Source organism: Sebastes fasciatus, chromosome 3 (genome assembly GCF_043250625.1).
Source record: "Sebastes fasciatus isolate fSebFas1 chromosome 3, fSebFas1.pri, whole genome shotgun sequence".
Classification (NCBI taxonomy): Eukaryota; Metazoa; Chordata; class Actinopteri; order Perciformes; family Sebastidae; genus Sebastes; species Sebastes fasciatus.
The window spans coordinates 39,868,140-39,895,526 of NC_133797.1; the positions used below are offsets into that span (position 1 = coordinate 39,868,140).

A 27,387-nucleotide genomic window follows, 5' to 3' on the forward strand; every position below is an offset into this window, starting at 1 on the left:
TGTTTAAAGGGACTATTTGTAACTTTCAGAATTGCTTGTTAACAGCGACACCTGTGGCCGTTAAGTCAACGAAAGTCAGTGTCGGGCTCGCGTGCTCTAAATATACCTGAACGGTCGGAGGCGATAACGTGTCTCGTTGCGAGCGCGCATATGCGAGCGCGCATAAGCGAGCGCGCCTGTGTCCCGACCCGGTTCATTTATACGCTTAAAAAGTTACAAACAGTCCCTTTAACTTTTTAATTAGCAAGTTGGTGAACAAATAATACTTGATGTAATAATTTAATTAAGTCTAAATGTTAATTATTACTGACTCCGGCAATCATGTTTGTAGTCAAAGAGGTTACGGTTAACCCTAACCCTCTCTGGTGCCAGATCATGGTCCAGTTATCCCCACTCAGCTACCTTGGTGACTACCTCAAAAAAAACCACTAGATTAATGATTATAAATATGTTTATTATTGATCTAGCCTATTTGTAAATTTGGCCGATGTTAATGCAAAAAGATCAGATATGTCTCACATCCATTCTCAGATTCTCCAAAATAAATAATCAGACTCATCACCAAAGTCATTGTAGTATTTAATCAGTCCTGCTGTACTGTTGAAATGTGGGTTAGAAAAGTATAAAGAGAATAGTGGACACTCATCAGAGATCCATTATGGTCATGTCCAAGTCAATGTGCAGCAATGTGAGCTCGTAAAATCCCATTTTAAACATCAGATTGTAAAACTAACGCTGAAGTGACGAGTGCAATGATTGCCATATTTTCTTCTTAGTAATATTGCAAATGTAGTTTGAATGTAATTTAATATTAACCTGACATACTCGCCCTGTCAGCCAAAGCACGGCTGGTACTTTGAGAGGAGAAGAGCAGGCTTTGATAATGCGCTGGCATCGACCTGCTATAGATTGCCCATGCATCATGTTTTATCAGGGCGATATTTGATCTGCTTAATGGAGAGCCCTACGGCGCTCCGACGGTCCCGAAGGAGCTTCACTATTAATAACAGAGCAGACGTATTATAACTCGCTATCCAGCCTGTCAAAACATGACAAAAGACCTATCGTATAGGATGTGACAGTGACTTACTGCCGTGCAGATCTCACCGGCGAGGACAGATGAAATATTTTCTTACAGTTTGAGTTTTGGACCATGTTGGCTGTCAAAACAAGGCGGAAAGATCGTCTGTTCCTAAACAGGGCTGTGGGAAATTCTGCAAACGGACAACTTCAGTTAGTTTTCTGATACAGTACATAAGTCTTCCTTCATCCTTCTCTCCCTTTATCTGTCTGTCTTTGTTCTTCTTCCACTTTGACTTCATTTCATCCCATTTCTCTCTATTTTTTTCTGTCTTTGTCATCGTCTTGACGCCCACCCAGCTTCTACATTATTTCTATAGAGTTAGGATGCCCTGACAACAGTTGGCATGGCAGTATCCGTTATCACGCTTCCACCGCTGCTTCTGTCGTCACTCACTTTGAGTTACTGTGGTGACAGTCGTGGTGTTTGTTCAGAGGGTGGGATGTGTTGTTGAGGGTTGCCAGCAACACGATACAGTAGCAGAGTTTTATATGAGCCTTTCTAGAAGACAATAACAGGGTCGATTTTGACTGAAGCCTAATAGGAATGTCTAGGAATACCTCGCTAACCCTGCTGCCCCTGTGAACTGGAAAAGTGGAAGATAATGGGTGGATGGATGGAATTACAAAGAGGCTGGCCTCAATGTTGTTTTCCTACTCAGTCGCTCATGAATATTGTCTGAACTATATGATGTGATCGAGCCTGGGATATCTACTGCTAATACAATATTTCAGATCAGAGCTGCTGTCACATCGTTGGCACAGTTTCAAAAGAGGATAATTGTGAGTAGGTATAGTAAGATCATTAAAATGAGTTCAGCTTGTTCCCTTGAGGAAATACACCACTGAAAATCTATCTTTTAAATATCAAACACATGCCTCCGTGTGAGGCTTGAAAAGTGGCTCTGAAAAGTCAATAGTTAGTCGGACATAATTTTTAGTCAGCTTGGATTCGCATCTGTCACCGTGGATACCGATGGTGCCTGGGAACCAGACGAATCTGCAAGCTCATGTTTTATTTGCTCTGGCAGATGCGTCTGGTGGATCATGTTGTAGGAGTGATTTCAGAAGTCTCAATGGATGTTTTCATATAGTTTGACACGTTCCCAGTGACAACTCTGCATCACTATTGTGATCTATTGTAACTCGTCTGAATCCCAGCTGACTACGGCTCAGGAAGGAGCGTGCTACGGCGTTTTCAGAGCCTCCCTTCACCCTCTACAGGTGGCATCTATTCCATACTCAAAATATTTTTCAGTGGCTTGTTTTGCAGCAGTGTGCCATCATTATGCTTGTGCCATGTTCCCAAACAGATGCAGAAACACCATCACCACTTAATCCCACCTCTTCCCGAATTTTCCTTCGTTCCACGCATTTCTGTGGTGGCATTTTCTGCCAAACAAGGCAGACGAGCCCGCTGCGTTTGAGCTCGTTGTGTTTCGAAATGACAGCCACACGCCGCGTTGTTTTGCCCGGAAAGCACCTGACAGATGTCGAATGATGTCGAAACATCTGCCATGCGACTTTTCCTCCAACCTCACCAACTCCTTTTTTGATTTCAAAACTTTCTGTTATTTTTTTTTGAGCCACTTCTGCCTTTCTCCTCCGCCCCTGACTTCCACATCTCATTCCTCTCATTGATAGCTGTCTCACTGTTTCCACAAAACTTGTTGAGCTCCTCCACCTCACCCATACCCTCCTTTTTCGTTTCTGGAATATCCTCCATTAGGGCTCACCTAGTGAGCGAGACCTCCCATCCAGCTGGAGCTACAAGGTGACAGACTATACATCTAAGACTAAAGTGAAATATGTGCAGCTGTGATATTTGCAGCTCCAGTCACATCAATATTTCGTCTTGCTTGGCCCGACAGTGTAGAAGTGTCTGATTTACTGTTAGAGGATTTGGGACAGACTGCTGAAGAGGCAAAGTGCAATGTCAGCAGTCCTAAATACTGTAACTGAAATTTAAAGAGAGAAAACAGACGTTTCCTCTCAGTTAGAGTACAGTCAGCAAAATGTCAACATAAAAGCTGGTTAACTGCACAAAGACACTCTGATTTTGTTGCTGCTGATTCATCGTTCCAAAGACCATGAAGCATAATTACAATGTGGATGTGTTCGTAGACAGTCCAGTGTTGGGGATTTCTACTACTGCCAGAAAAGTAGTAGACTCGCTTTCCGTTTAATCGCCTTTAATTTCCCCTCCTCTCCTCATTTCCTTTTTTTATTCCTCCCCTTGTCTTTTCTTTCCCTCTTCATTTTGAACATGACTCTTCTCATATTGGGGTTTAAGAGCTGTTGCTTGTATTTCTTGCCTCCTTTCATCTTTTGGATTTAACACCTCTCTCCCTGAATCACACACCTCTCATTCTCCCACATTTATTACTTTCATTTTTGGCTTTCAGATGTCTCCTCTTCCTCTTTCTCCTCTCTTCTCCTCTCATCATCTCTCCTATCCTCTCCTCTCCTCTCCTCTCCTTTCCTCTCCTATCCTCTCCTCTCGTCATCTCTCCTCTCCTCTCCTCATCTCTCCTCTCCTCTCATCTCCTCTCCTCATCTCTCCTCTCCTCATCTCTCCTCTCCTCTCCTCTCATCTTCTCTCCTCTCCTCTCATCTTCTCTCCTCTCCTCTCCTGATTCCTTTCCTCTCCCCTCCTCTCCTCTCCTGATTCCTCTTCTCTCCTCTCCTCTCCTCTCCTGATTCATCTCTTCTCCTAATTCCTCTCCTCTCCTCTCCTGATTCATCTCTTCTCCTAATTCCTCTCCTCTCCTCTCCTCTCCTCTCCTCTCCTCTCCATTCCTCTCCTCTCCTCTCCTCTCCTCTCCTCTCCTCTCCTCTCCTCTCCTTTCCTCTCCTCTCCTCTCCATTCCTCTCCTCTCCTCTCCTCTCCTCTCCTCTCCTCTCCTCTCCTCTCCTCTCCTCTCCTCTCCTCTCCTGATTCCTTTCCTCTCCCCTCCTCTCCTCTCCTGATTCCTCTTCTCTCCTCTCCTCTCCTCTCCTGATTCCTCTCCTCTCCTCTCCTCTCCTCTCCTCTCCTCTCCTCTCCTCTCCTCTCCTCTCCTCTCCTCTCCTCTGCTGACATGAAAATGAAATACCTGTTTGAGAAGCTAAATGATAAATCTGAATATCAAAGTGTGTGTGTGCGTCCGGCCACACTACCTATGTGTGATTCTACATGTCCGTCTCCCTTCATCTCCCCAGGTGGTGTCCATGGGTCTGTACCTGGGGGAGAAAGCCTATCTGAGGAGCAGCTGGAACATTCTCGATGGTTTCCTCGTATTCGTGTCTCTGATTGACATCGTGGTGTCGATGGCGGGCGGGGCTAAGATCCTGGGGGTTCTCCGTGTTCTCAGGTTGCTCAGGACGCTACGCCCCCTCAGGTTAGGAGGTCATGTGTTCTGTTTTTCATATCTGTCTGTTAATGGTATAGTGTGTAGGATTTGGCGGCATCTAGTGGTGAGGTTGCAGACAACTAAGTACTTTCCAAGACTGCGGTAACGTGAGCCGCCGAGTGTTAAACTGCGGTAACGCCGTTCACCTCGCTCAGAGGCCATCCTTACTATGATAACACGACTTTAGGAGCAACAGAATTCAGATGGCGGCAGGCGGTTTAGCACTCTGTAGCTCACGTTACCGCAGTTTCACAAGCGTGTCGGAGAACTACGGTGGCTTTCAGGTAACCAAATCGTGAAAGTCTCTCTCTTTGGTTTGTCCGTTCTGGGCTACCGTAGAAACATGGCGGTGCAACATGAAGGACTCTGTGAAGAGGATCAGCTCCCTCTGTAGATATGAAGGGCTCATTCTAAGCTAACAAAAACACAACAATTCATAGTTTCAGGTGATTATACACTAATGCAAACATAGTTATGAATATTAAATCCCATTTATAATAATAGATCACCCAAAATGCTACACACTGTTCTGTTAAAGCAGCAGAGCTTAGCTTAGCATTAAGATGGGAAATAGCACCTGCTCTCACAGCAGTTGCTAGGCGACCAGTTGAGACTCCAGTTACTGGTCCCAGCCAAGGAAAAAATCCAGCACATAACCCCCCATAAAATTATAATTTTTTACATTTGGGCTTTTATACGGATTAAACAAACAAGCTATAACATGATGATTAGTGAGCTTTAAACAGATTTAGTTACCGTCAGACGGAGCCAGGGCTTTTTCCCCTTTTTCAGCCAGTGTTTGTGCTAAGCTAATTGGCTACCCCACAAAGCAAATAAGCATATTTCCCAATATGTCAAATTATTCCCTTACTGTTGCATTCATACCAAGAGTGAAGCAAATTATCGCCTCACTGTAGTCGCGTGAGTTGGACCGCCGGTATCATTTGTTTTCATTTGCGGAGAGGAGAAGGAGCTTGACTCCACAGATACCAATAACTTTTCTTTCCGACATTTTCGCCATCAACCATGGAAGAAATAACCACTGCTGCTGCGTTGTACATATTGTGGGAGTCCCAGATATGTCAGAAAACCAAAACCCTTTGTGTATAGGTTCATAACATCACTTTTGCATATCTGCAATAAACAGATCAAAAGGATGCTAACATAACTCCACAATGATGCAGATTTGTAAAAAGTCTGAATTCATGCTTTGTCAGGTCTATCTTTAAGACGACAAGGAAACAACTTTTAAAATGCTTGTTTTCTGAATGGAGTTTGCATCGAATGACGCAAATTTTGCAAAAAGATTGCTTCGCTCTTGGTATGAAAGTGCCGTTAGAGTGTCATTACTTCGGAAAGCAGTGCATACAAGAGGCACTTACAGAATGTACTCTGTAGTAAACAATTACATATATTAGAAAGAATAAAAATGATTACATATTTTGGTCAAAATCAATGTTTCTGCTGTCTTGGATTTAGTAATGTTGTTCTAAACATATTACAGCATTTATTACATATGGTTCAAGACAGTCTTTCCAAACCTTTGTGGCTCATAAGGGAAGGTCAACTTGCCCCCACTAGACACATGTTACATACAGGATGTTTATGAGTAGCAATTCAAGCAAAAGAAAAGCAACAACTTAAAGAGGTAAAATTGTTCATTAATTAATTGAAAACCGAAAATCTGAGAATTGTATGAAAAAACAAAACTGATTTTGTTAAGGCTGCTATGAAATTGTCTTTCTGATTTCCTGTTCCATTAATCATTTCATGACAGTCAAGATTTATTTCGTGACCCTCCCCCATCTTGGGGGCTCCCGACCCTGCTTTAAGAAATGTTTTTAACTATTTAGTGGCTAACATTACCTGACAGAGCAGTTAAGAAAGGAGCTGAGATGGAAGAGAGGGTTCAGAGAGCTCAAATTACATTCAACTAAGGTCGTTTTAGCTCTGAATGAATTCATTACCACAACTGCACCAGCAATCTTGTACAGACAGATCTCTCTTTCTTTAAGCTGTTGATACTGCATCATGAGCGTCATTTTAAAAACCAATTAAAACTGAACTTGTAAGAGGGGAAATGTCGGAACGTCTACTTGATTTAATTGAATTTTTCCGACTTTAAAAACAAACCGTGTCTTCTGCGTCTCTCCCTCGGTCCTCCAGGGTGATCAGCAGAGCTCCAGGGCTGAAGCTGGTAGTCGAGACCCTCATCACGTCTCTCAAGCCCATCGGCAACATCGTCCTCATCTGCTGCGCCTTCTTCATCATCTTTGGTATTCTTGGCGTTCAGGTAAACACCATCTAATATGGATTCATATGTTCTCCGCCGTACAATTTAGATTTTTTTGTGTCCGTCTTTTATTAATCAGGGGACCTCACAAGCCTTTGACAATCTATGAGGACTTCTTTTAATTGGACCTGAGGTGATCAAACTATTGCAGATATATTACGACCTAACATAGCGACCCCTCTGCTCACCACGGCCCTATTAAGATTTTATTCACGGGAATTTAAGTAGGTCATGGTAGAGCTCACAATTGTGCTCTTAACTTCAGTCCAGAGCAAAAAGTAAAACCGAGAGATGAATCATTAAACATGTGGACTGTGGAGGACATGAGATGGAACTGTGTGGCCCTGTTTGCACCCACAATGAGAGCACGTTCTTACAGCATGGCTGAGGAGGCTAATTAGAGCAGCATCCAACAGGAAGAGGTGTAACGCTAACATAGTTTAAAAGACCAAGTTTTGCTCTGCACCTATCCCTGCACATGAGTCACATAATGATCCACAACCTCATCTATCATTTACATCCTTTTGGGATTTGGGATCAATAACGTACATCTATCTATCTATCTACAAGCAAAAAAGGCATCATACATTTTAACTCGTTCTTCTCCCAACTCATTAATTACCGCCGCTTGGTCAGTGCCCCTCGGCGTCTGATACTGACACACCGAGGCGCCCTTTAACGTTTGTATGAGACGCACCAGGCTTTCAGCTAACTCCAATGTAAACCCATCCACGTCACTATTAGACAGTCAGAGCAACTGAAGAGAAAACAAACAAACAAACAAACACAGGACTTTCACCCGTCTGTCCATCTCTCGTGTGAAACGATGTTGACTTATTTTACCTTACTTTTGGTACGTAACTTCCACACATACGCCAACATACGCCAGTTACGTAACAAACGTACTTATTTCAACCCAAACTATGATCTTTTTTTAAGCCTAACCAAGTAGGGTTTTTTTGCGTAGGTAATCTCTATAAACAGATTTTGCATTAATACATTAGAGGCAGGGTTGACGATGTTCTCCAGTAAACACTATTTGTTCTATTGGTTGAAATGGTCTTTACACCCCGACAGCGATCCATTACTGATGAGCTCTGAAAAAGGACCGGAAAAGAGCCGTCATCTGTAGCTGCTGTAATCCTGTAAAAACGTCTACCAATCACTGCCTCGAGGTCCGCTTGGAAAGAACCAATCAGATGCCTCCCTGCCTCCCTGCTCGTACTCTACCCTTGGCGTGCACCAGCCTGAACTCAAAGCGCGTCACCGCCGCAAGTTTCCTGGAGAATGGAAGAGAAAACAGGCAGAACGCATCGGCCGAAATGCAATCTTGGAACCCGTTGGCTATCATCTGCCGATGATTTAACTTTTTACTGGTTTGAAATTAGTTTGTAAACTGGCTACTTGTGCAACAATCCTTTTGTACACGCCGACTCTCAACTCAAACTCCAGTCTCGCATCTTAAGTTGCTAATCAGACTGTAAACAGAGTAAACATGAGCAGCACACGGAGAAGGAAGTCTTGGCCCGGATATCCGCTGGCTACACCGGAACCCCAGAAATCTTGCCCCCAGTGGCGTATCCGTCACCAGACCGCTGGCCATTGGGTTCCAAGATTGTTACGGAAGTAAACCAAAAACTAAGTAAACCTACGTTGGAAGTTTATTTTGAAAAGAGACTGTATGCATGTTACAAGTGGAAACGTATATGCCGTCCCTGACACGTCCAAAACTGATATTAGAGGGGTACCTAGAGCGTCAGAGTTTGAAGCGTAGGGCCACTGACCCAGCGGAGGTATTTAATGAGTGTTGTACCTTTTGGGATTAAGTAGTGAGACTTTGGGACTCAAGAGCACAGACAGAGTTAGTCCCAAAAGTTTGTATTAACATTCAAACAAGCTCTATACTCTCTCCATGAACAGAACATATTATTTCTACACAAAAACAAAGGAAAACAATTAATTTCCTTTCCTTCACTGTCCCGTCAGAAATGGCTGATGCACAACAGGCTATGTCATTAGTATTCTATATTTTTTTTTATCCTATTTACAGGCGAGTTCATAAGTCTTGCAAACGTACAGCTGACTTGGCTTTCCTTGTTTTTTTCATTTCATCAGTGCAGTCCCGCATTCCCTTTTGCTTCTAGTTGTCAATCCCACGCTGCTCTTCCCCACATAATCTCACATTATTATTATTCCTGCATCTGCCGTTATGCATTATTTTACTCACTCCCCTCTTTGATGTGTTCAATATGATTGAGAATTAAAAACATTTTCTCTCGAGAGGGAAACCGCACTGTTCATATCAAGTGCTTCACTTAGGCTTCATCCGAGCACTAATTATGAAAAGTACTTCAAAAGCTGCATGGCAGGAAGCGGGTACACACCAGTGTTGTCATGACTTCATCAAAATGCATCTTTGTGCACCGCTGCTGTCTCTCACTTTTCCTTCTCTCTGTGTGTGTGTGTGTGTGTGTGTGTGTGTCTTTTCCTTCTCAGCTCTTCAAAGGGAAGTTCTACTACTGTGTGGGTTTCGATGTGAAGAACATCACTAACAAGTCCGACTGTCTGGCTGCCAACTATCGATGGGTTCACCACAAATACAACTTTGACAACCTTGGACAGGTACAAGAGAGAAGAAAAGACATCCCTGACTCCCCGTCTGAATTGTTTTGAACACATTCACGTCAACACAAACAATGGTGCACATAAAAGTGGTAATAGTAATTAACACATTTCTACTATACTAGCCAAGAAGAATAACTCAAATGATATAACTATGATAGTAAACTGCACATAGACAATTACAAAAGGAATGCTTCTAAAAACGATTTTAAAAATCCAGGTATAACTTCAAATATGAATGTAAAAAGATATTGAACATGATATTTTGATACATTGGGAAAGGTAGTGTTGAATTAAGCCCTATTATAGCACACTAACAAACAACGTCGTCACAGCTGACATAATTATCTCTATTATATTACTGAATATCATAATACAATCAATTAAACATGTTTTCTGCTCTAAACAGTGGGTGGTAAAAGTCCTCCGGCACACAAGGGAGGGTTTGAAATTCAGCAGCTTGTTTGGAAGAAATAAACAAAGAAGTTCATTGCTAAAATAACGAATATAATAATAATGAATTAACAAGCAAGCAGACTAAGTAAGAGAGTGATACTGTAGATTAATGCTCAGCTACACAATGTTCAGATTAAAATATTTAATCGCAGTTAATCACATGATTCTCCATAGTTAATCACGATTAATTGCACAATTTATATCTGCCCGAAATGTACCTTAAAGGGAGATTTGTCAAATATTTAATACTCTTATCAACATGGGAGTGGGCAAATATGCTGCTTTATGAGAATGTATGTATATTTTTATTATTGGAAATCAATCAGCAACACAAAACAATAACAGATATTGTCCAGAAACCCTCACAGGTACTGCATTTAGCATAAAACAATATGCTTGAATCATAACATGGCAAACTGCAGCCCAACAGGCAACAACAGCTGTCAGTGTGTCAGTGTGCTGACTTGACTATGACTTGCCCCAAACTGCATGTGATTATCATAAAGTGGGCATGTCTGTAAAGGGGAGACTCGTGGGTACCCATAGAACCCATTTACATTCACATATCTTGATATTAATCAATAATCAGCAGCAGTAGTTTAGAACTAAGTCAAGTTGTATGTGTTTGTGTTTGTGTGTGTGTGTGTGTGTGTGTGTGTGTGTGTGTGTGTGTGTGTGTCTCCTCCAGGCTCTAATGTCCCTGTTTGTGTTGGCCTCAAAAGACGGCTGGGTCAACATCATGTACCATGGACTGGACGCAGTGGGGATAGACCAGCAGGTGATAACAGACGCATACTGCAGACATATACAACACTGGTACAAACGTGTGTCATTATACTGACGCAGACATTTCTTCATTCTTCCATTTTCCAACACATATTTGGATCCAGTTTGCCGTTACAAAAACTAAGCAAAGTAGCCCACATGCTTAGATGTCCAACAACATCCTCCAGGTCTTTCTAGGGAATCCCACGCGTTCTGATGAAATCCATCTTTCTGGTCACCCCGGGATCTCCACCCAGTTGGATGTGCCCACAACTCCTCCACAAGGAGGCTTCCTGATCAGATCGCCAGCTAGCTCCAATAGAAAAATATCCAGTCTCCACCTTATAGATGAACTAAAACAGGATGGTCCCCTTCAAGACCCTGCTTCAAATGTTATCAGCCGATTTAAAGGGCGTTATCAGTGGTTATCAGCCCGTTAGATATAGGTTATGCTGTATCCACACTGAGAACGCGTCGGGTGTTCACACCAGCTGCGTTTCTGCTGCTACTGCCAGCCCTTTCTTTCTACATAGAGTTTGCCTTTTAATGGCCATTTCATTTCATTATAAATATCATTTATATTTATTTTAGACAGAGAAAGGTTGAGAAACGTAATCCAAGTCACTGCATGTTCTAGAACACTGTCCTGCAAATATTTCAGAAAAAAGCCTTGTGTTAATAAATGAAGGAATTCTGTCCACGCTTCATTTTTTTTCATCTCTGTAACATATTCTACAGATACAGACATAAAAAATGTAGTAATGTTGCTGATATGATGTTAATATGAGACACGCGTCTCACGCGGGCAGTGTGGCTGCTCTAACCTGTTAACACGGACGCCGAAATAGAAAACTACAGGTAACGCAGCCGCCAGGCGTTCCTGACGTTCCCAGTGTGGCCGAGGCTTTACATGGGGCCTGCTACACCTACTAGTAGGTTCAGAAGGCCATTATCATGTATTCACATGGTTGATATGATACGAATACAAGAAGACAAAGTTAAGCGGCGACCTCTAGTGGCTGTAGTAATTATGACAGGAGCAAAGGAGGAAATCAGGTGACGCAGGGCAACAATGTCCTTATAGGGAGGAGGTCGGGGTTGGATGGGTCCAACATACAAGACTTTCACCCAGGAGACCACCGTTAAGTTACATTATTAAGTTACATTATTAATTTACATACATAACGGGACTTAACGTTCGTAACGTAACAAACATAGGACTTATTTAACCCAAATCACGATCTCTTCAGAGATAGTTAGGATGCAAAATACAGTCGTGCCACTCTAATGCGTAATGCACTGGTTCAGAGAAGCTCAGAATTTCAGCAAACTTCCCTTTAAAAGCACAAATCATGTACACTCTCACACACATGACGTCAAAGTCCGACGACACGATGCAAATCAGTCTTCTGAAGTGGCTTCAAAGTGAACGGTTCCCTTTGGAATTGGTTTTATTTGAAAATCTATTAGGGAATCTATTAAAGAGAGGGCATTATTCTGGATGATTCAGTTTCCCCGCCTCAGGGTGGAACCTCACCGCAGTCCAACATGGCTCTGAATGACTAATCCTATTTGCACTCCACCCTGCGCTTTCAACACTCAACGCTCCTCCAAATTGAAAATCTGACTCTCATCTCCGGTTTTATTGCACCTGAAGTTGATTTTTTGTTTTGTAATGACTTTCCTGCGATGACTACCTCCACACCCAATCATCCCGATCTGTTCTTCACATTGTCTCCCATTTCCTGCCTTTTCTTCTCTTACCCTGTCATCCTTTTTTTTACCAGTATAGCAGCTCCAGGACTTTTGGACAGTACTGGCTGTGGAGTGGCTTGGTTAATTGGAAGACCGTAAGAGGCTTATAGTAGTATTTCAGATGTTCTTCCAAACTGGACAAAATAGATGAGTTCCACTCATTCACTGCTTCTTTAGCAATGAGAAACTAATATAGAATTTTTCAGGAGAAAATAAAACTGATATTTAAAAAGCACCTCTCACATATCACTGTATTTTAGGATAGAATAGACATCTTTATTGTTTGGAAATTTGTCTTTGACTTCACAGACACACACACTTAAAAAGCTTCACAGACATACATATGCTTTAAAGGTCCCATATCGTGCCAATTGTCAGGTTCATACTTGTATTTTGTGTTTCTGCTAGAACATGTTTACATGCTGTAATGTTCAAAAAAAACTTTATTTTCCTCATACTGTCTGCCTGAATATACCTCTGTCTGAAACGCTCCGTTCTAGCGGAATTGCAATGGAATTGCAATGGAATTGCAATGGAATTGTGTTTCTAGGCAACAGTTTGGGTCCATGTTTACGTCCTGTCAGCTGATGTTATTCACATACACTGTAATAGGAAATAAACTGGGACCCATTTAAAATGTTCCTGTTTAAAACCGTGTAATGGTCTATTGTATATTTGTGACATCACAAATGGACAAAAATCTAAACGGCTTGTTTCAAATGCACAATTTCTGAATACGGACTGTGTGTATTTCTCCGTATATTGAGCATTTTGATAGTTTAACAGTATTTATAGAGCACTTAAACCTGCTTTATAATATAAAAGACATGAAAATCTCACTTTTTACAATATGGGACCTTTAAAAGCTTCCTCTGCCATGGGTTAAATTACATGAGATAAAGAAAGACAAACAAATAAGTAAGTAGTAGCCTAAGTGGGCCAAATGGTTGAGATGAAAGAGCTAAAATATTAACAGTTAATCAAATCAAATCATCAAATCAATTTATTTTTGTATAGCGTCAAATCACAACAGAAGTTATCTCAAGACGCTTTATATATAGAGCAGGTCTATGACCGTACACCATAGTTTAGAGACCCAACAGGATCCACCAAGCGCACTGTGGCCAGGAAAAACTCCCCGATTACTGGGAAGAAACCTGGAGCAGAACCGGGCGCAGGGCGGGCGGCCATCTGCCGAGACCGGCTGGGGGGATAGATAGATAGAGAGAGAGTGAGAGAGAGAGAGAGAGAGAGAGAGATAGATAGAGAGATAGAGAAGCAGCCACAATAGCAGTCTAGCAGCTGTAATAGCTAATACAAGTAGGACTGATAACACAAAACCAATAGTGGTGGATGGAAAGAGTGATAATACAACTATCGGAAAGCCAGCACTGTCCAGCATCTCTCCTCAGTACGTCCATGTGTGTTGGTGTGGGACGTCCCTGCGATCGATGCCCGTGCGTTGGTTCCTGCAGCATCAGCATGCTTGCTGGGAGCTCTTGATGTCTTTGGCAGTGACTGAGAAGTGTTATTCTCCAGGCTGCCACATTGTCACTAGGTGTTGGAAATCCCTCGTTAGCATTGGTAGTCCCTCGTACAGACGTAGTTAATTAGGGATGGTAGCAGTTGGTGTCAAGCAGGCACCGACGCGGCAGCAGATGCAGCCACAATACCGGAGACCACCAAGATCCAGGTGAGACCCTGCTCCAAGTGTACCCATGCTCCAGGTATAACCTCGCTCCCGGTGTGATCCCGCTCCACGGTTAGCTGCGAGACAAGGAGGCACAAGGACTCCCGGGAAGGAATGAAGTTAGTAACAACATGGACATGGGACATGAGTATATACAGAAGGAGAGGGGAGCTCAGTGTGTCATAGGAAGTTCCTTATGACAGTGTGTCATAGGAAGTCCCCCGGCAGTCTATGCCTATAGCAGCTTAAGTATAAGCGTTATCAAAGAGGAAAGTCTTTAGCCTACTCTTAAATGTAGAGACGGTGTCTGCCTCCCGGACTGAAACTGGGAGCTGGTTCGAGAGAAGAGGAGCTTGATAGCTGAAGGCTCTTGCTCCCATTCTACTTTTGGAGACTCTAGGAACCTCAAGTAACCCTGCATTCTGTGAGCGCAGTGCTTTAGTGGGGTAGTAGGGTACTATGAGCTCTTTAAGATATGATGGGGCCTGACCGTTTAGCGCTTTGTAGGTGAGGAGGACGACTTTAAAATCTATTCTGGATTTTACAGGCAGCCAGTGCAGAGAAGCTAATACAGGCGTAATATGATCTCTTTTTCTAGTTCTAGTCAGTACACGTGCTGCAGCATTCTGGATCAACTGGAGAGTCTTTAGAGACTTATTGGAGCAGCCTGATAATAAGGAATTGCAGTAATCGAGTCTAGAGGTAACAAATGCATGGACTAATTTTTCTGCATCATTTTGACACAGGATGTGCCTGATCTTCGCAATGTTACGTAGATGAAAGAAGGCAGTCCGTGAGGTTTGTTTTATGTGAGAGTTAAAGGACATATCCTGGTCGAAGACAACTCCCAGGTTCCTTACTCCTTAATACATAGAGTATCTTAAATAGACCTCGTAAAAGAAACAGCAGCAGTCACTCATATCTAATAAAATCAGATGAATAAAAGATCCCTTAAAGATGTTTCTCGTTGCTGTGGGTACCCTGTATCAAATTCATTAAACAGAGGATGTAAAGGGGTCTTGAACTATTAATGTTGTTTTCCTCCTGGTTTGTGTATTGTACAGCTCCACCAGCTATATCTCTGGGTTCCTTATAATCTTCCTGGCAGTGTTAACTATTTTTTGTGAGCTTGCTTTCGCTCCTAGCCCCCACATTTCCATACCAGCATGTGATGTTGTAGGAAATAATACTTTCCACCAGGCTGATGTAAACCATCCTCAGGACTTCTTTGCTCACATCAAAGCTATTTAATTTCCTTAAAAGAAACAACTTCACATTGTCTTCTTAAAAATGTAGTCTGAGAGTTGATTAAAATTTAGTTTATTGTTTAAAATCATTCCTAAATATTTATAATACCTACTCTCTCTACAGCTATCAGTTGTAATTGGCTGACACATTGGTTGCCCGCCCCCTATCGTTGGCAGTAAGCTCCTTAGTCTTGTTAGCGTTTATGAGCAAAGCTCTTGACACCATGTTAGTGGATTGTTGATATCATTAATGTAGGAACTCTGTAATACATCGTTACCTTTAAACACTAAACCCACCATCGCCATGTCATCTGCATACGCTCGTTACATGCATAGTGCCCTTTCAAAATAAACTTCCGTTTTCACAGGAAGTTAGGTTTACGCAACACAACCACTTAGTTACGGTTAGGAAACAGTCACGGTTGACGTTAACTTCACTGTCTATTGACTCATGTGACTCACAGGACTGAAGATACTGACGAGTCACGTGACTAAAGACTGACATGACATAATAAGTCAACATTACTTTTAGTTTCACACGGGACACAAACAACGGACTACTGGTTGAAAGTCTTGTGTTTGTTTGACCCATCCACCACCACGCCCTCCCGCCCGCCCTGAAGGGTTACGTAAGTCTATCGAACTACTCTGCATGTTGAAAAATGACACTAAAGGGGTACCCAGTGTGCTCAGAAGTGACACCAAGGGGGTCCATACTGTATGAGACGAGTTAGGAGTGAGAACATGTCGCCTGTGCACACAAACACATAAGTGACTAACTCAAATAGCCTCCACTGAGTGCCATTGACATGCTGTTGTGGGCTTGGAGGGCTCCAGTGGTGGCTGTTGTTACCTTGAGCTTCCTCCAGGCTCCTTCAGTGTTTCTATCCCACTCTGCCTTCTGCAGCTTGTACATCCATTCTCCATTTTTCACTTTACTTCCAGGTTTGTTTTTTCAACTTTTTTCTGTCCGCTCTTCCTCTTTCCAATCACTTACATTTTTTCTCTCTACTTTGGTTTCCTCTATCCATTCTTCATTTTTTTTTCTCTTTTCTTGGTGATATTTCCCCCTGATAATGTCCCTTTCTCCTCTCTGCCTCATCACTCTATTTTCATTTTCTTTCCCGAGCACCCAATTTGACTGTTATCAGGCCATTAAATAGGCATTATCACCATAGATGTGGGTCATTAAGGGGCCTACTACGCCTACTATGTTGTAAAAGTGAAAGTGAAACTTAAAAGCAACACGTTCTAACATGTAAAACTGAATGAAACGTCACATTTTGAACACAAACAAAAAGGCTTCTTTAGGTTTAGGCAACAAAACTACAACTTCTTTAGGTTTAGGCAGTAAAACTACAACTTCTTTGGGGTTTGGCAACAAAACACTGTACACAAGTTTCAGGAAAAACATTGTGTTTCAGGTTAAAATAACTACTAACACAAAGACAACTACACATTGTTGGTTTCACACGGGATGCAAACTCTGATCTCCTGGGTGAAAATCAATGTTTTGTGTCCCATCTATTGTCCCCGACCTCCATCACTTATGGAGTTTCACACCAGGTCTATACCACAGCACCTGACTTCTGTCATAATTACTACGGTCTATAGAGGTTGCTGTTGTGTTCTTGTATATCTTCTTTTGGTGATCTACCATATGAATAGATGACAAAACCTACTAGTGGTTGTAGGCCCCTACTGGCCCACATCTATGGTGCTTATGGTAACTGATAACGCCTATTTAATAGCCTGACAACAGTCTTATCGACTCTCCTGGTAGTCTTCTTCCAGTCCTCTCTCTTTTCTTGTATAGTTCCTTGTCTCATCTCTTTTTTCCCCACTCTCCCCACTCTCTCTTGTTCCCTCCAGCCGTCGATCAACAACAGCCCATGGATGCTGCTCTACTTCATCTCCTTCCTCTTGATCGTCAGCTTCTTCGTCCTCAACATGTTCGTAGGCGTAGTGGTGGAGAACTTCCACAAGTGTCGCCAGCACCAGGAGGTGGAGGAGGCCAAGCGGCGGGAGGAGAAACGCCAGCGTCGCATGGAGAAGAAGAGGAGAAGTAAGGCCTGGGGGCGGGGGGAAGCAGAGGGGAGGGAGAGGGAGAATGAGAATGATGTTTGGATAAAAAATGAGGTGGGAACATGGCAGGGAGGAGTAGAGGCTTTGAAGTTCAGGAAGGAGAGATGAAAAATACATGAAGAGGAAGAGAAGGATTTGGAATAGAAATCGGGGTGAAATGAAAAAAAATGAATGTAGCGTTGGGAGAGCAGGAAAGGAAGAGGCTGTGAAAAGGAGGATGGATGGAAAGAGTCAAGGGGAATATGGATAGATGGGAGCGAGGAAGACAGATGGACACATACACCTCCTGGGATAGGAAGAGGAGCGGAGGGAGGACTGGATGATGGAGTGATGGGAGTCCCTTAGGAAAAGAGGAGTATAGGGGATCAATAAACAAATAGAAGAAAAGTGGAGGGTTGTCAATGGATTAAAATAGTTAATTGCGATTAATCACACATTTTTTATCTGTTCAAAATGTACTTTAAAGGGAGATTCATCAAGTATTTAATACTCTTATCAACATGGGAGTGGACAAATATGCTAATTTATGCAAATGTGTGTATATATTTATTACTTGAAATCAATTAACAACACAAAACAGTGACAGATATTGTCCAGAAACCCTCACAGGTACTGCATTTAGCATAGAAAATAATGATTATCATAAAGTGGGCATGTCTGTAAAGGGCAGACTCGTGGGTACCCATCGAACTCATTTTCATTCACATCTGGAGGTCATCTGGAGTTCAGAGGTCAAGGGACCCCTTTGAAAATGACCATGCCAGTTTTTTCTCGCCACAATTTAGCATATTTTTGGAGCGTTATTTAACCTCCTTCACTTCAATGGTTGGTACCAATGGATTTCTTAGGTTTTGTAGTTTCACATGATGTCAGTATCTTCACTCTAGCTTTAAAACTGAGACCGCTACAACCTAAAAGTTGCATTAATGCATTAAAGAAATGAATGGCATTAAAATGAATTTGCATTAACGGGTTATTATTGCGTTAACTTTGGCAGCCCTAGCAGGAATAGATTTAGTATGCAGTACACAAATATATTAATATAAAGTTCTAATGTCTTCTCTCATAAATGTCTGACAAGATGTAATCCAGCTAATTAATTAATATGCAACATAATAAGAAGAAGTAAAAGTTGACTTGAAGCTTTGGACTCTTTCCTGGGTATAATCCAAATGGCATGTGTCCAAGACGTCTAATTTGATATTTCATATTACAAATTCGCAATTATATAAGTCATTATTTCAACTCATTTAAAACTCCTTAACCTCCAGCTCACATTTATCAAACTTTTCTCTTCATATTATCTCACAGTTTTATCTCCCTCTCCGTCTTTCCTTCATTTGCTCTGCCCCTCGTTTTTTCACCCCTTTGGCATAAATACATCATTAAATAAATCACACCCTGCATTGCTCTCTCCACACTCTTAAACCAAATATCTATTTTTCTCTCTTTTCCATATCTTATTTCACTTCTTGTTTTTCGTTTCCTCACTCCTGGGTTAATTTTTCGTCGTCTCCTCCTACTCCCTTCTCCTCCATATCTAAACTTTTTTCCATCCGTCTCTTTTGTTTTCCTCTTTCTCTACCTCTTTCTCCTTTACCTTTTCTCTCTCCAGAGGCCCAGAAGCTTCCCTACTATGCGTCATACGGCAAAGCGCGGCTGGCTATCCACACTCTGTGTACCAGCCACTACCTGGACCTGGTCATCACCTTCATCATCTGCATCAACGTCATCACCATGTCTCTGGAGCACTACAGCCAGCCACAGGTGACCACACGCGTCCCGATGGGGATTGAGGGATGGTCCGGGTGTGGGTGGTTGAGTGAGACAGACATGGCAGACCTGAGTGGGTGGTGGTGGTGGTGCACCATCTGGGCAGGTTTTTGTTTTTTTTAAAAGTGGGCACTCCCAGAGACAGGCTGCCAACCTGCTGCTCTGAATCAGCAGCAAAAACTGCCAACAAGCAAAACATTTATCCACGTGCTGGAATACACAACAATCTGGCAGATTGGGGTATTGGTTACGTAAAATGTTTCTCAGAGGCAGAGATGCTCTGGAGCATGAATTCAGTTTGAGTTAAACTTAAAAACCAGGCCTGTAGCGTGACGGCGGTAAACCGAACCACCATATTGTCCTCTCAGGGGGGAAAAGGGTCTAAGAGTCCACGTCTTAGCAGAGCTGTACCACCAGATATGCAGCCCGGTCGATGCTTTGTAATGCCCCTCGGCATCTGACGCAGACTTTCAGCTAACTCCAATGTAAACCCATCTGCAGCGATATTAGACGCTCAGACCAACTGTTCCGTCCGTCCATTCACTCCGTCCGTGTTGGGAGGAGGTCGGGGACAGATGGATGGGTCAAACACAGGACTTTCACTCAGGAGGCCGCTGATCGTGTCCCATGTGACACTAAAAGTAAGTTAACTCACGTTACATACTTATTCTGCCTCCGTGCCATAAACGTCCACATGGACTCAAGGATGATGAACTGATTAGAATTTTTATTAGAACTTTTTTTGGCCATAACTCATTTTGACTTTATTCTTAAAATGCAAAATAAAATAAAAAATCTTCCTCCTCATTTGTTTTCCCTCATGCCTGTTGCCCTGATACTCTTCCATAGTCTCCTCGTCTTACTCTCGGCAAGAAAGTGAATAAGCCTTTTTCCCAAAATGTCAAACTAGCTTGACACACCGTAGCTTGACTGAGACAGTACAACATCAGAACATCAGCGGGCTGTGTGGAAACTCTTCAGATGGAAACACATGATGATTAACTAAGGGATAATGTACACCGCATCGGGATGCAGCATTGCCCTGAAGGGGATTCTTTCACAACAATGACCCGCTAGCTGTACATTTTCCTGCTTATTACACGGCTACTTACTGAAGAAATCAATATTTTGACACGAAAACGGACCGCCAGAGTCCGACATCAGAACTGCGCCCATAGCAACGGTCTATTATACATAGCAACGGTCTGTTATACAGAAACTACAGAGCGCAGAACGCCGTGATTGACCAATCAGAATCGAGTATTCAGCACACCATGATCACTAAAAATGAAAAGTTTTGTCTATGATCAGACTCTATAGATATATTCTATATATTCTATAGATGGACTAATGATATGAATGGATACCCAATAGCTATAAGACACCACCGGTGGTGGAATGTAACTAAGTACATTTACTCAAGTCCTGTAAATTTGAGGTACTTGTACTTTAGTATTCTCTCCTTACGCCACTTTATACTTCTAACTATAACAGTAAAATCCTGCTTTAACATGATATAGTATATAATAGTATAACAGTCACATGGGATATACTTTTACTACTTTAAGTATATTTTACTGATTATATTTACATGCTTTCACTTAAAGTGGTAAAGATTTCAGAGGTGACACCCGATTTACTGGTGGTAACAGCAAATGTGTTTTAATACTGCAGGTACCACGTTTTGACAGTGTGGTATTAGTACTATTACTTAAGTAAAGGATCTGAATCTGCAATATTTTGTAGTGATGATGTATGATGTATACATATTAGTATTTAATGTACACAGTAAATAAACTTACTGAACTGAATTGTTTATATACTGTTGGCATAAACATATAGCTTAGCATATATGTTTTGTTCTTCCTTCATTTGGCTGCAGCGGTTGTGATAATAAGGTTTAATTATGTGCATTGAACATTACAAGAGTGATTTTCTGTTTGACTCATTAATACCAGTGTGCCAGATAAAAAAATCTGTTCCTCCCAAGAGTCTGACATCATTTAGTTGTCGGTCTCGATTAAGCTCTCGTCTATTAAAAGAGATCCATTGGCAGGATGACGGAGCAGATTCTCTGAACAACAACTCTCATCCTTCCTCGTTACGTTAGTTTCTCTCTTCCTCTCTCATCTCGTACAAAAGGTTCTTTTATTGACGTGACAGAAGTTAATCGCTTTACAGTATCTTACTGTGGACAAAGAAGTAGTTATGCTATGAACTGTGGTAGAACAAAGGATAATTCATTAGTGAATTCAGAGATGGAGACAGAGGAAATTAGCTGTCTATTCCTCTTCCTGTCTGTTTCTCTTTTTTCCTAACATCTGTGCCTCTTCAACTCTTATCCCTCTCTCTCTCTCTCAGTCTCTGGAGACTGCACTGAAGTACTGCAACTACTTCTTCACCTCCACGTTTGTGATCGAGGCCACTCTGAAGCTGGTGGCCTTTGGCTTTCGGCGCTTCTTCAAGGACAGGTACAAAGGGGACACTCCCAACTGTATAGAGTTGTGTTGGTGAGGTTTATGAAGCTATGCCAGGACACTCCCTGCACATTTGATATGATACCACATTCTTAAATGTACATCATTTTACTAACACTGCTGGAATTTAATGAACAAAATGTGACCCATTGTCTCTCCATGAGGCTACTTCACAAATAGCTGCGAGCGGTAGCCTTAAACGTCCTGTCATGTGACATGAGTAATCTTTAGGATTGGTTTGGTGCTGAAAGATTATACTGAAGACAAAACTCTTGCTTTATACACTCACCGGCCACTTTATTAGGTACACCTTGCTAGTACCGGGTGGTCTTCTGCTGCTGTAGCCCATCTGCTTCAAGGTTGGACGTGTTGTGCGTTCAGAGATGGTATTCTGCATACCTTGGTTGTAACGAGTGGTTATATGAGTTACTGTTGCCTTTCTATCATCTCCAACCACTCTGCCCATTCTCCTCTGACCTCTGACATCAACTAGGCATTTTTGTCCACACAACTGCCGCTCACTGGATATGTTCTCTTGTTCGGACCATTCTCTGTAAACCCTAGAGATGGTTGTGCGTGAAAATCCCAGTAGATCAGCAGTTTTTTAAATACTCAGACCAGCCCGTCTGGCACCAACAACCATGCCACGTTCAAAGTCACTTAAATCACCTTTCTTCCCCATTCTGATGCTCGGTTTGAACTTCAGCAAGTCGTCTTCACCACGTCTAGATGCCTAAATGCATTGAGTTGCTGCCATGTGATTGGCTGATTAGCTATTTGTGTTAACAAGCAATTGAACAGGTGTGCCTAATAAAGTGGCCGGTGAGTGTATGTTACACCTCTTACCTATTATTTGGTCATGAGCTGAGCGATTTGACAGAAAAAAACAAGATCTCTTATGAATATGAATATCCAGCCAGTTACTGTAGAGTAGAACTGCAAAAAACTCTCACTGATAATCTTTAGTAAGTGGGGATAGCTACCGGGGAAAATAAAAGCACTATAGGACAGTAGTCTAAAAATCCGTTACTCTTAACACTTAAATACACATTTGCCAGATCTAGGGGAGTTTTCTTTTTTCTTTTTAACTCAATTTACTGCTAAATTGCTGCCTGGGGTATGATTCTCCACAGTTAAGGTGTCTTGTTCTAGATAATATCTGAGTTGTAGAGCAGCAGAGCTGGCCCACACAAAACGGGGTCGCCTAATAACGCCATGGTTGTGATAGCATGAAAAGACAACAGGATAGAGAGAGACGGCAATTAATATGAACGACAGATGGAATAATATGACTAAAAATGTTTCTGTTTACATGAAGACAAAGAGACAGTGAGACAGGCAAAGAGCATCGAAATAGCTCGGAAGAAACAATTTTGCAAAGAAGGGAGGTCAGAAAAAGAACCAACAAAAGCAATTTCCTCCAGCACACCCACAATACTAAACATGGATCGGAAGCTGCAATAATAAAATCTGCATAGTAGGGTATCTCAGATAATATTCACCAACACCATCACAGCTGCTCCACCAGCCTGTGCAGAGAGAAGGACCCCTCACTGGACTGTTCAGGTGTTGGGTGGAGATATTGAAATCAATTCATATTCAAAAGAGTTTCTGCACCTGCACAGCCTCAGTGTGAATCATTCCTTAGTCTAAAACACTGTGTGTATATGAGTTATTTTTAAAACTAACAGTCCAACATTTAATTCAGTGAGCAACACCATCACCACTTTGTTTAAGACGTCAACTGTGTGTCAAAATCTTGGTTTAATCATTTTCCTTTATTTGTCGTTTGGTGTTATCAGAGATCCAAATCCAATCCAACCCTGTCTCCTAATAACTGTGCTTATACTACTAATTTGAAACTGCAAAATGTAAATGCTGCAAGGATTACGTTTTCAATCATCATAATGAGGAAATGTCTGGCAAGTCAAAAAACACAGGAAGATCTTCAAAACGTTCACCGGCAACGTATTTAATTTGTGTTCTCACATTATCCACTCAGAACAGAACAAGTCAACAGTGACTCAAAGCACAAGACAGGACCTGTTCACTTTATTAAAGCGGCAATGGACAAATTCTTTTGCTTTAACTCATCATTATGAAGTAAATGTTGATCGCACATTGTAATGGCTATGGAATAATGACACCATCTGCATTTAGATTGGTTCCCTCGCTTTCACTCTGCAATCCTGTCTGCCACCGGGTACGATCTCCTGGAAAAACAAAGTCTCCATTTACGGCACAAAGGAAGTGCTTCAACCGTTGCGTGACCAAAACAGGAAGAGGATATAGAGCCAGTGTTTTGTCCGTTCTGGACTACCGTAGAAACATGGTGATCACATTCAAACAATCCGACATCCAGCTTGTTGTTCAGCCCTGAAATGACGAGAGACAAGATAACAAACAGAAACAGGAAGTGATGATTGTGAGGCTACAAGGTGGGGATAGTGTTGAATAGAATCATGCAAAGTACGCATGAAGTTGATGTAGAACATTAATGTTCATTAGGATATTACCATAACACAGATTCTGCATGTGTGTAGCCACATGTAGAGCTAAGACTCCTGTTCATGGCTCACCTTCACTTTGGACTTTGTGTGTGTAGGTGGAACCAGTTGGACCTGGCCATTGTGCTGCTGTCAGTGATGGGCATCACCCTGGAGGAGATTGAGATCAACGCCTCCCTCCCCATCAACCCCACCATCATCAGGATCATGAGGGTACTCAGGATAGCACGAGGTATACACACACAAAGACACATTTCAAACACGAACATGGTGTCTGCACACACATGTTCTCCCAGAACTGCATTTGAAACTGTTTAAAAGGTTTATTTTTCATATCTTCTGATGTGTTCTCTGTTCTGCTCTTGTTTTAATTATCTGCTGAAGCTCAACACTTCTTTTATGTTTACTAGTTGTCGTGATGAATTAGAAATAATGGACGTCTCCCAGCACTAATTTCACTGATTTCCAACATGTTATAGATTTCAGATTTTATTTTTTAGATTTTATTTGTTTACACATATAAAAAAAGGTACAAGTAAATATGATGGAGGGGTGCAAAAAAAACCTCAGTGGAGCTCGATCAGGGCACTCTCCAGTGCATACCTTAATCAATTTTAAAAAGTTAATAAATTATTAAAAAGGATGGTAAAGAGATACTGAAGAAGAGAAAAAAGAAAAAGATATTGGCATCACATGCATTCCAAAGACAAAGTCAAATGGAGTTAAGATTCACATTATAATATCATCAGTAAAAACTCATTATCAGAAAGCAATTTACAGAGATAATCCATAAGAAAAAAAACATTGGGGAGATAAAAACAAAAATTAACGGCGTTCTTAAATTGTTCTGGTGACAACTTTAAAAATATGAGATGGCAGAGCGTTCCATAACACTGAGCCTCGGTAAATTAAACCAAACTGTAACTGAGATGTTCAACAGACATAGAGGTCTGAGTTTAAGAGTTATTTATTTATATTTTATATAAAAAATGCTGTTAATTCCAGTCTTCGACTTTATTTCTTGTTTCGATTGATGATTTCTACCGAAACTCAACACTTCCTGCACAAATAATTCACGTTAAAGCTTCGTAAAGAGCAGTAGGAGATTTGAGGTGAGATGAGCAGGGGTATGCCATCCTGAGCTTATTTAAACTGATTTTAGGATGTAGACAAAGCTCAATGAAACACTGTTCATCTCATACCTCATGTGTCATTTACCGCCCTATCGTTCTCCCTGAATAAAGGTAAAGCTGATATTCCTACACTTTTTGAATATGACTCTCGTTCAGCCCCTCTGTTCTTATTATTCAGAGGGAATACAGGACTAGCTCTCTGGGCGGCACCAACTCCTCTTAACTTTTCACTGAGGAGGATAGCGGCTAATTACATCACTCCTCACTTAATCCTTCGCCCTCTTACCGTCGCCCTCTGCCCTCCGTAATACTGCCCAGGGACCGCTGAGTGGACCCGTGGGTAATATGCTAATCAAACAGTGATGATTAACAAGCAAGAGGGGTATTTGATGAAGAGCGTGATGGCTACCGGTGACTTTTAGTCTCTCCCTCTCCTCTCATAACAGTTTCACCACTCTGCCTGAATGTTAACTTACTTACTAAGAATATTAATATACGAATATTAAGATGTTTCATCATCATCTGCTTCTTTCACAAAGCAGAAATTAAAAAAATACAACAAACAAAAGGAGAGATTTAGCTTCACTTTTTTGAATATTTTTTAAAGTAATAAGCTGCAACTGTTTGATTTGTACTCATCTCACTATGTGTTTTACATAAACGACACAATGCTGATTTCACCTGCAGTGTCTTAGAATGAATGTGTATTATATTGAATACATCCATGGTACTATAGTGTTATTTCCAAAGACACGGGGCATGTCATTAGCTCACTGTATTATAATGTGGCTTTACAGTAACAATAACTTCAACATTATACAGTGTAGTAGCATCAAAATGACTTCACACATCAATGATCTCATGGTTGTACTACAACATTTAGTTTGGAAAAAAATATGATTTCGCATAATTTTGGTGAATTTTTAATGGGAAAAATATTCAATAACTTCAGTATTATGCAGTGAAGTACCACCACAATCACTTCACACATCAATGGCCTCTTCAACGATGGGACTCACGGTGGAGTGCTAGATCCAAAGTCCAATAAGCATAAACATGTGATAGGGTAGCACATCCCAGGTTTTATGGGATTTATGGGAATTATTTGGGAACCAATCACTTTTCTTTTCACATGTCTCTAGATACTGGGACTCACAATCACATCCCAGCCTGTGATTGGTCCCTGTATCTAGAGCCATGTGAAAAGAAAAGTGATTGGTTCCCAAATAACTGGATTCAACTCCCAGCTGTGTGTTAACTCTGCCCTTGTGTATATTACTGAACTGAATCGGTATACTTCTCAGGATCTGTAAAAGGCTCCCTGCCGAAACATGTAAGCGTGTGTCTATTGTGATGTGAGCCAATCAAACAAGTGAAATGTATTTTGTCCTCCTTGATTGATTGAAATGTGGGACATGCTACCCTATCACATCTTTAATGCTGCTCCTTTACTCCCACGTCTTCTAAACGTATCGTCGGCTGGTGATGATGCTGACTGGCACCTCTGGCTTTAGCCTCAGTCTTTTAGCATGAGCATTTTAATATAAGCTTATGCTCGCTACTGCTAGCGACGGCCGTCATTAGAGAGCCATAGATTAAAGGTACTATGTGTAACTTTCAGAAGATCCTTGTTATTAATGATACCTGTGGCCGTTAAGTGAACTGCAGTCAGCGTCCTGACGTCTCTCCACGTCGTCCATTAATTCCTGATAATGGACACTTCGTTGGGCATTATCCCTTACATAATGTTCTGTAATGTAACTGTATTTTATCTGAACACTGTTGGCGCTTTAGGGGAGCTGAAGAGAGGGTAGGCACTCGGGAGCGCACATAAACTTCATATTCTTTGGATTTTCCCGGCAAAACAGTCCCCGAGTCCTTCACATAGAAATCAGTCCACAGGCTGTTATAGGCAACCGAGAAAGTAGGGGAGGGTCTCAGTATTAAAGTTACGTTACAATCCGTACACACATCGGCAATATCAAGCGATTAAAACACGTAAATTGTTACATATAGTACCTTTAAAAAAATTACTGCAAATTACAAATAATAAATCTGTCACTGTTATCATTGTAATCTGCATCAGAAGTTTCCAACAACCTGGTAGTTAGC

General features: G+C 41.6%; 1 protein-coding gene across 1 annotated transcript in view; it reads left to right on the top strand.

The window, feature by feature from the left end:
- Positions 1 to 27,387, top strand: part of LOC141765075 (voltage-dependent T-type calcium channel subunit alpha-1I-like) — a 166,557-nt gene that overhangs the window by 96,554 nt on the left and 42,616 nt on the right. Inside the window, exons 20-27 of the mRNA XM_074630929.1 lie at positions 4,282 to 4,460; positions 6,639 to 6,765; positions 9,262 to 9,387; positions 10,532 to 10,621; positions 17,173 to 17,365; positions 19,001 to 19,152; positions 21,520 to 21,629; positions 24,241 to 24,374. Of these exons, the coding sequence (XP_074487030.1) occupies positions 4,282 to 4,460; positions 6,639 to 6,765; positions 9,262 to 9,387; positions 10,532 to 10,621; positions 17,173 to 17,365; positions 19,001 to 19,152; positions 21,520 to 21,629; positions 24,241 to 24,374 (1,111 nt within the window). The remainder of the gene's footprint in view (positions 1 to 4,281; positions 4,461 to 6,638; positions 6,766 to 9,261; positions 9,388 to 10,531; positions 10,622 to 17,172; positions 17,366 to 19,000; positions 19,153 to 21,519; positions 21,630 to 24,240; positions 24,375 to 27,387) is intronic.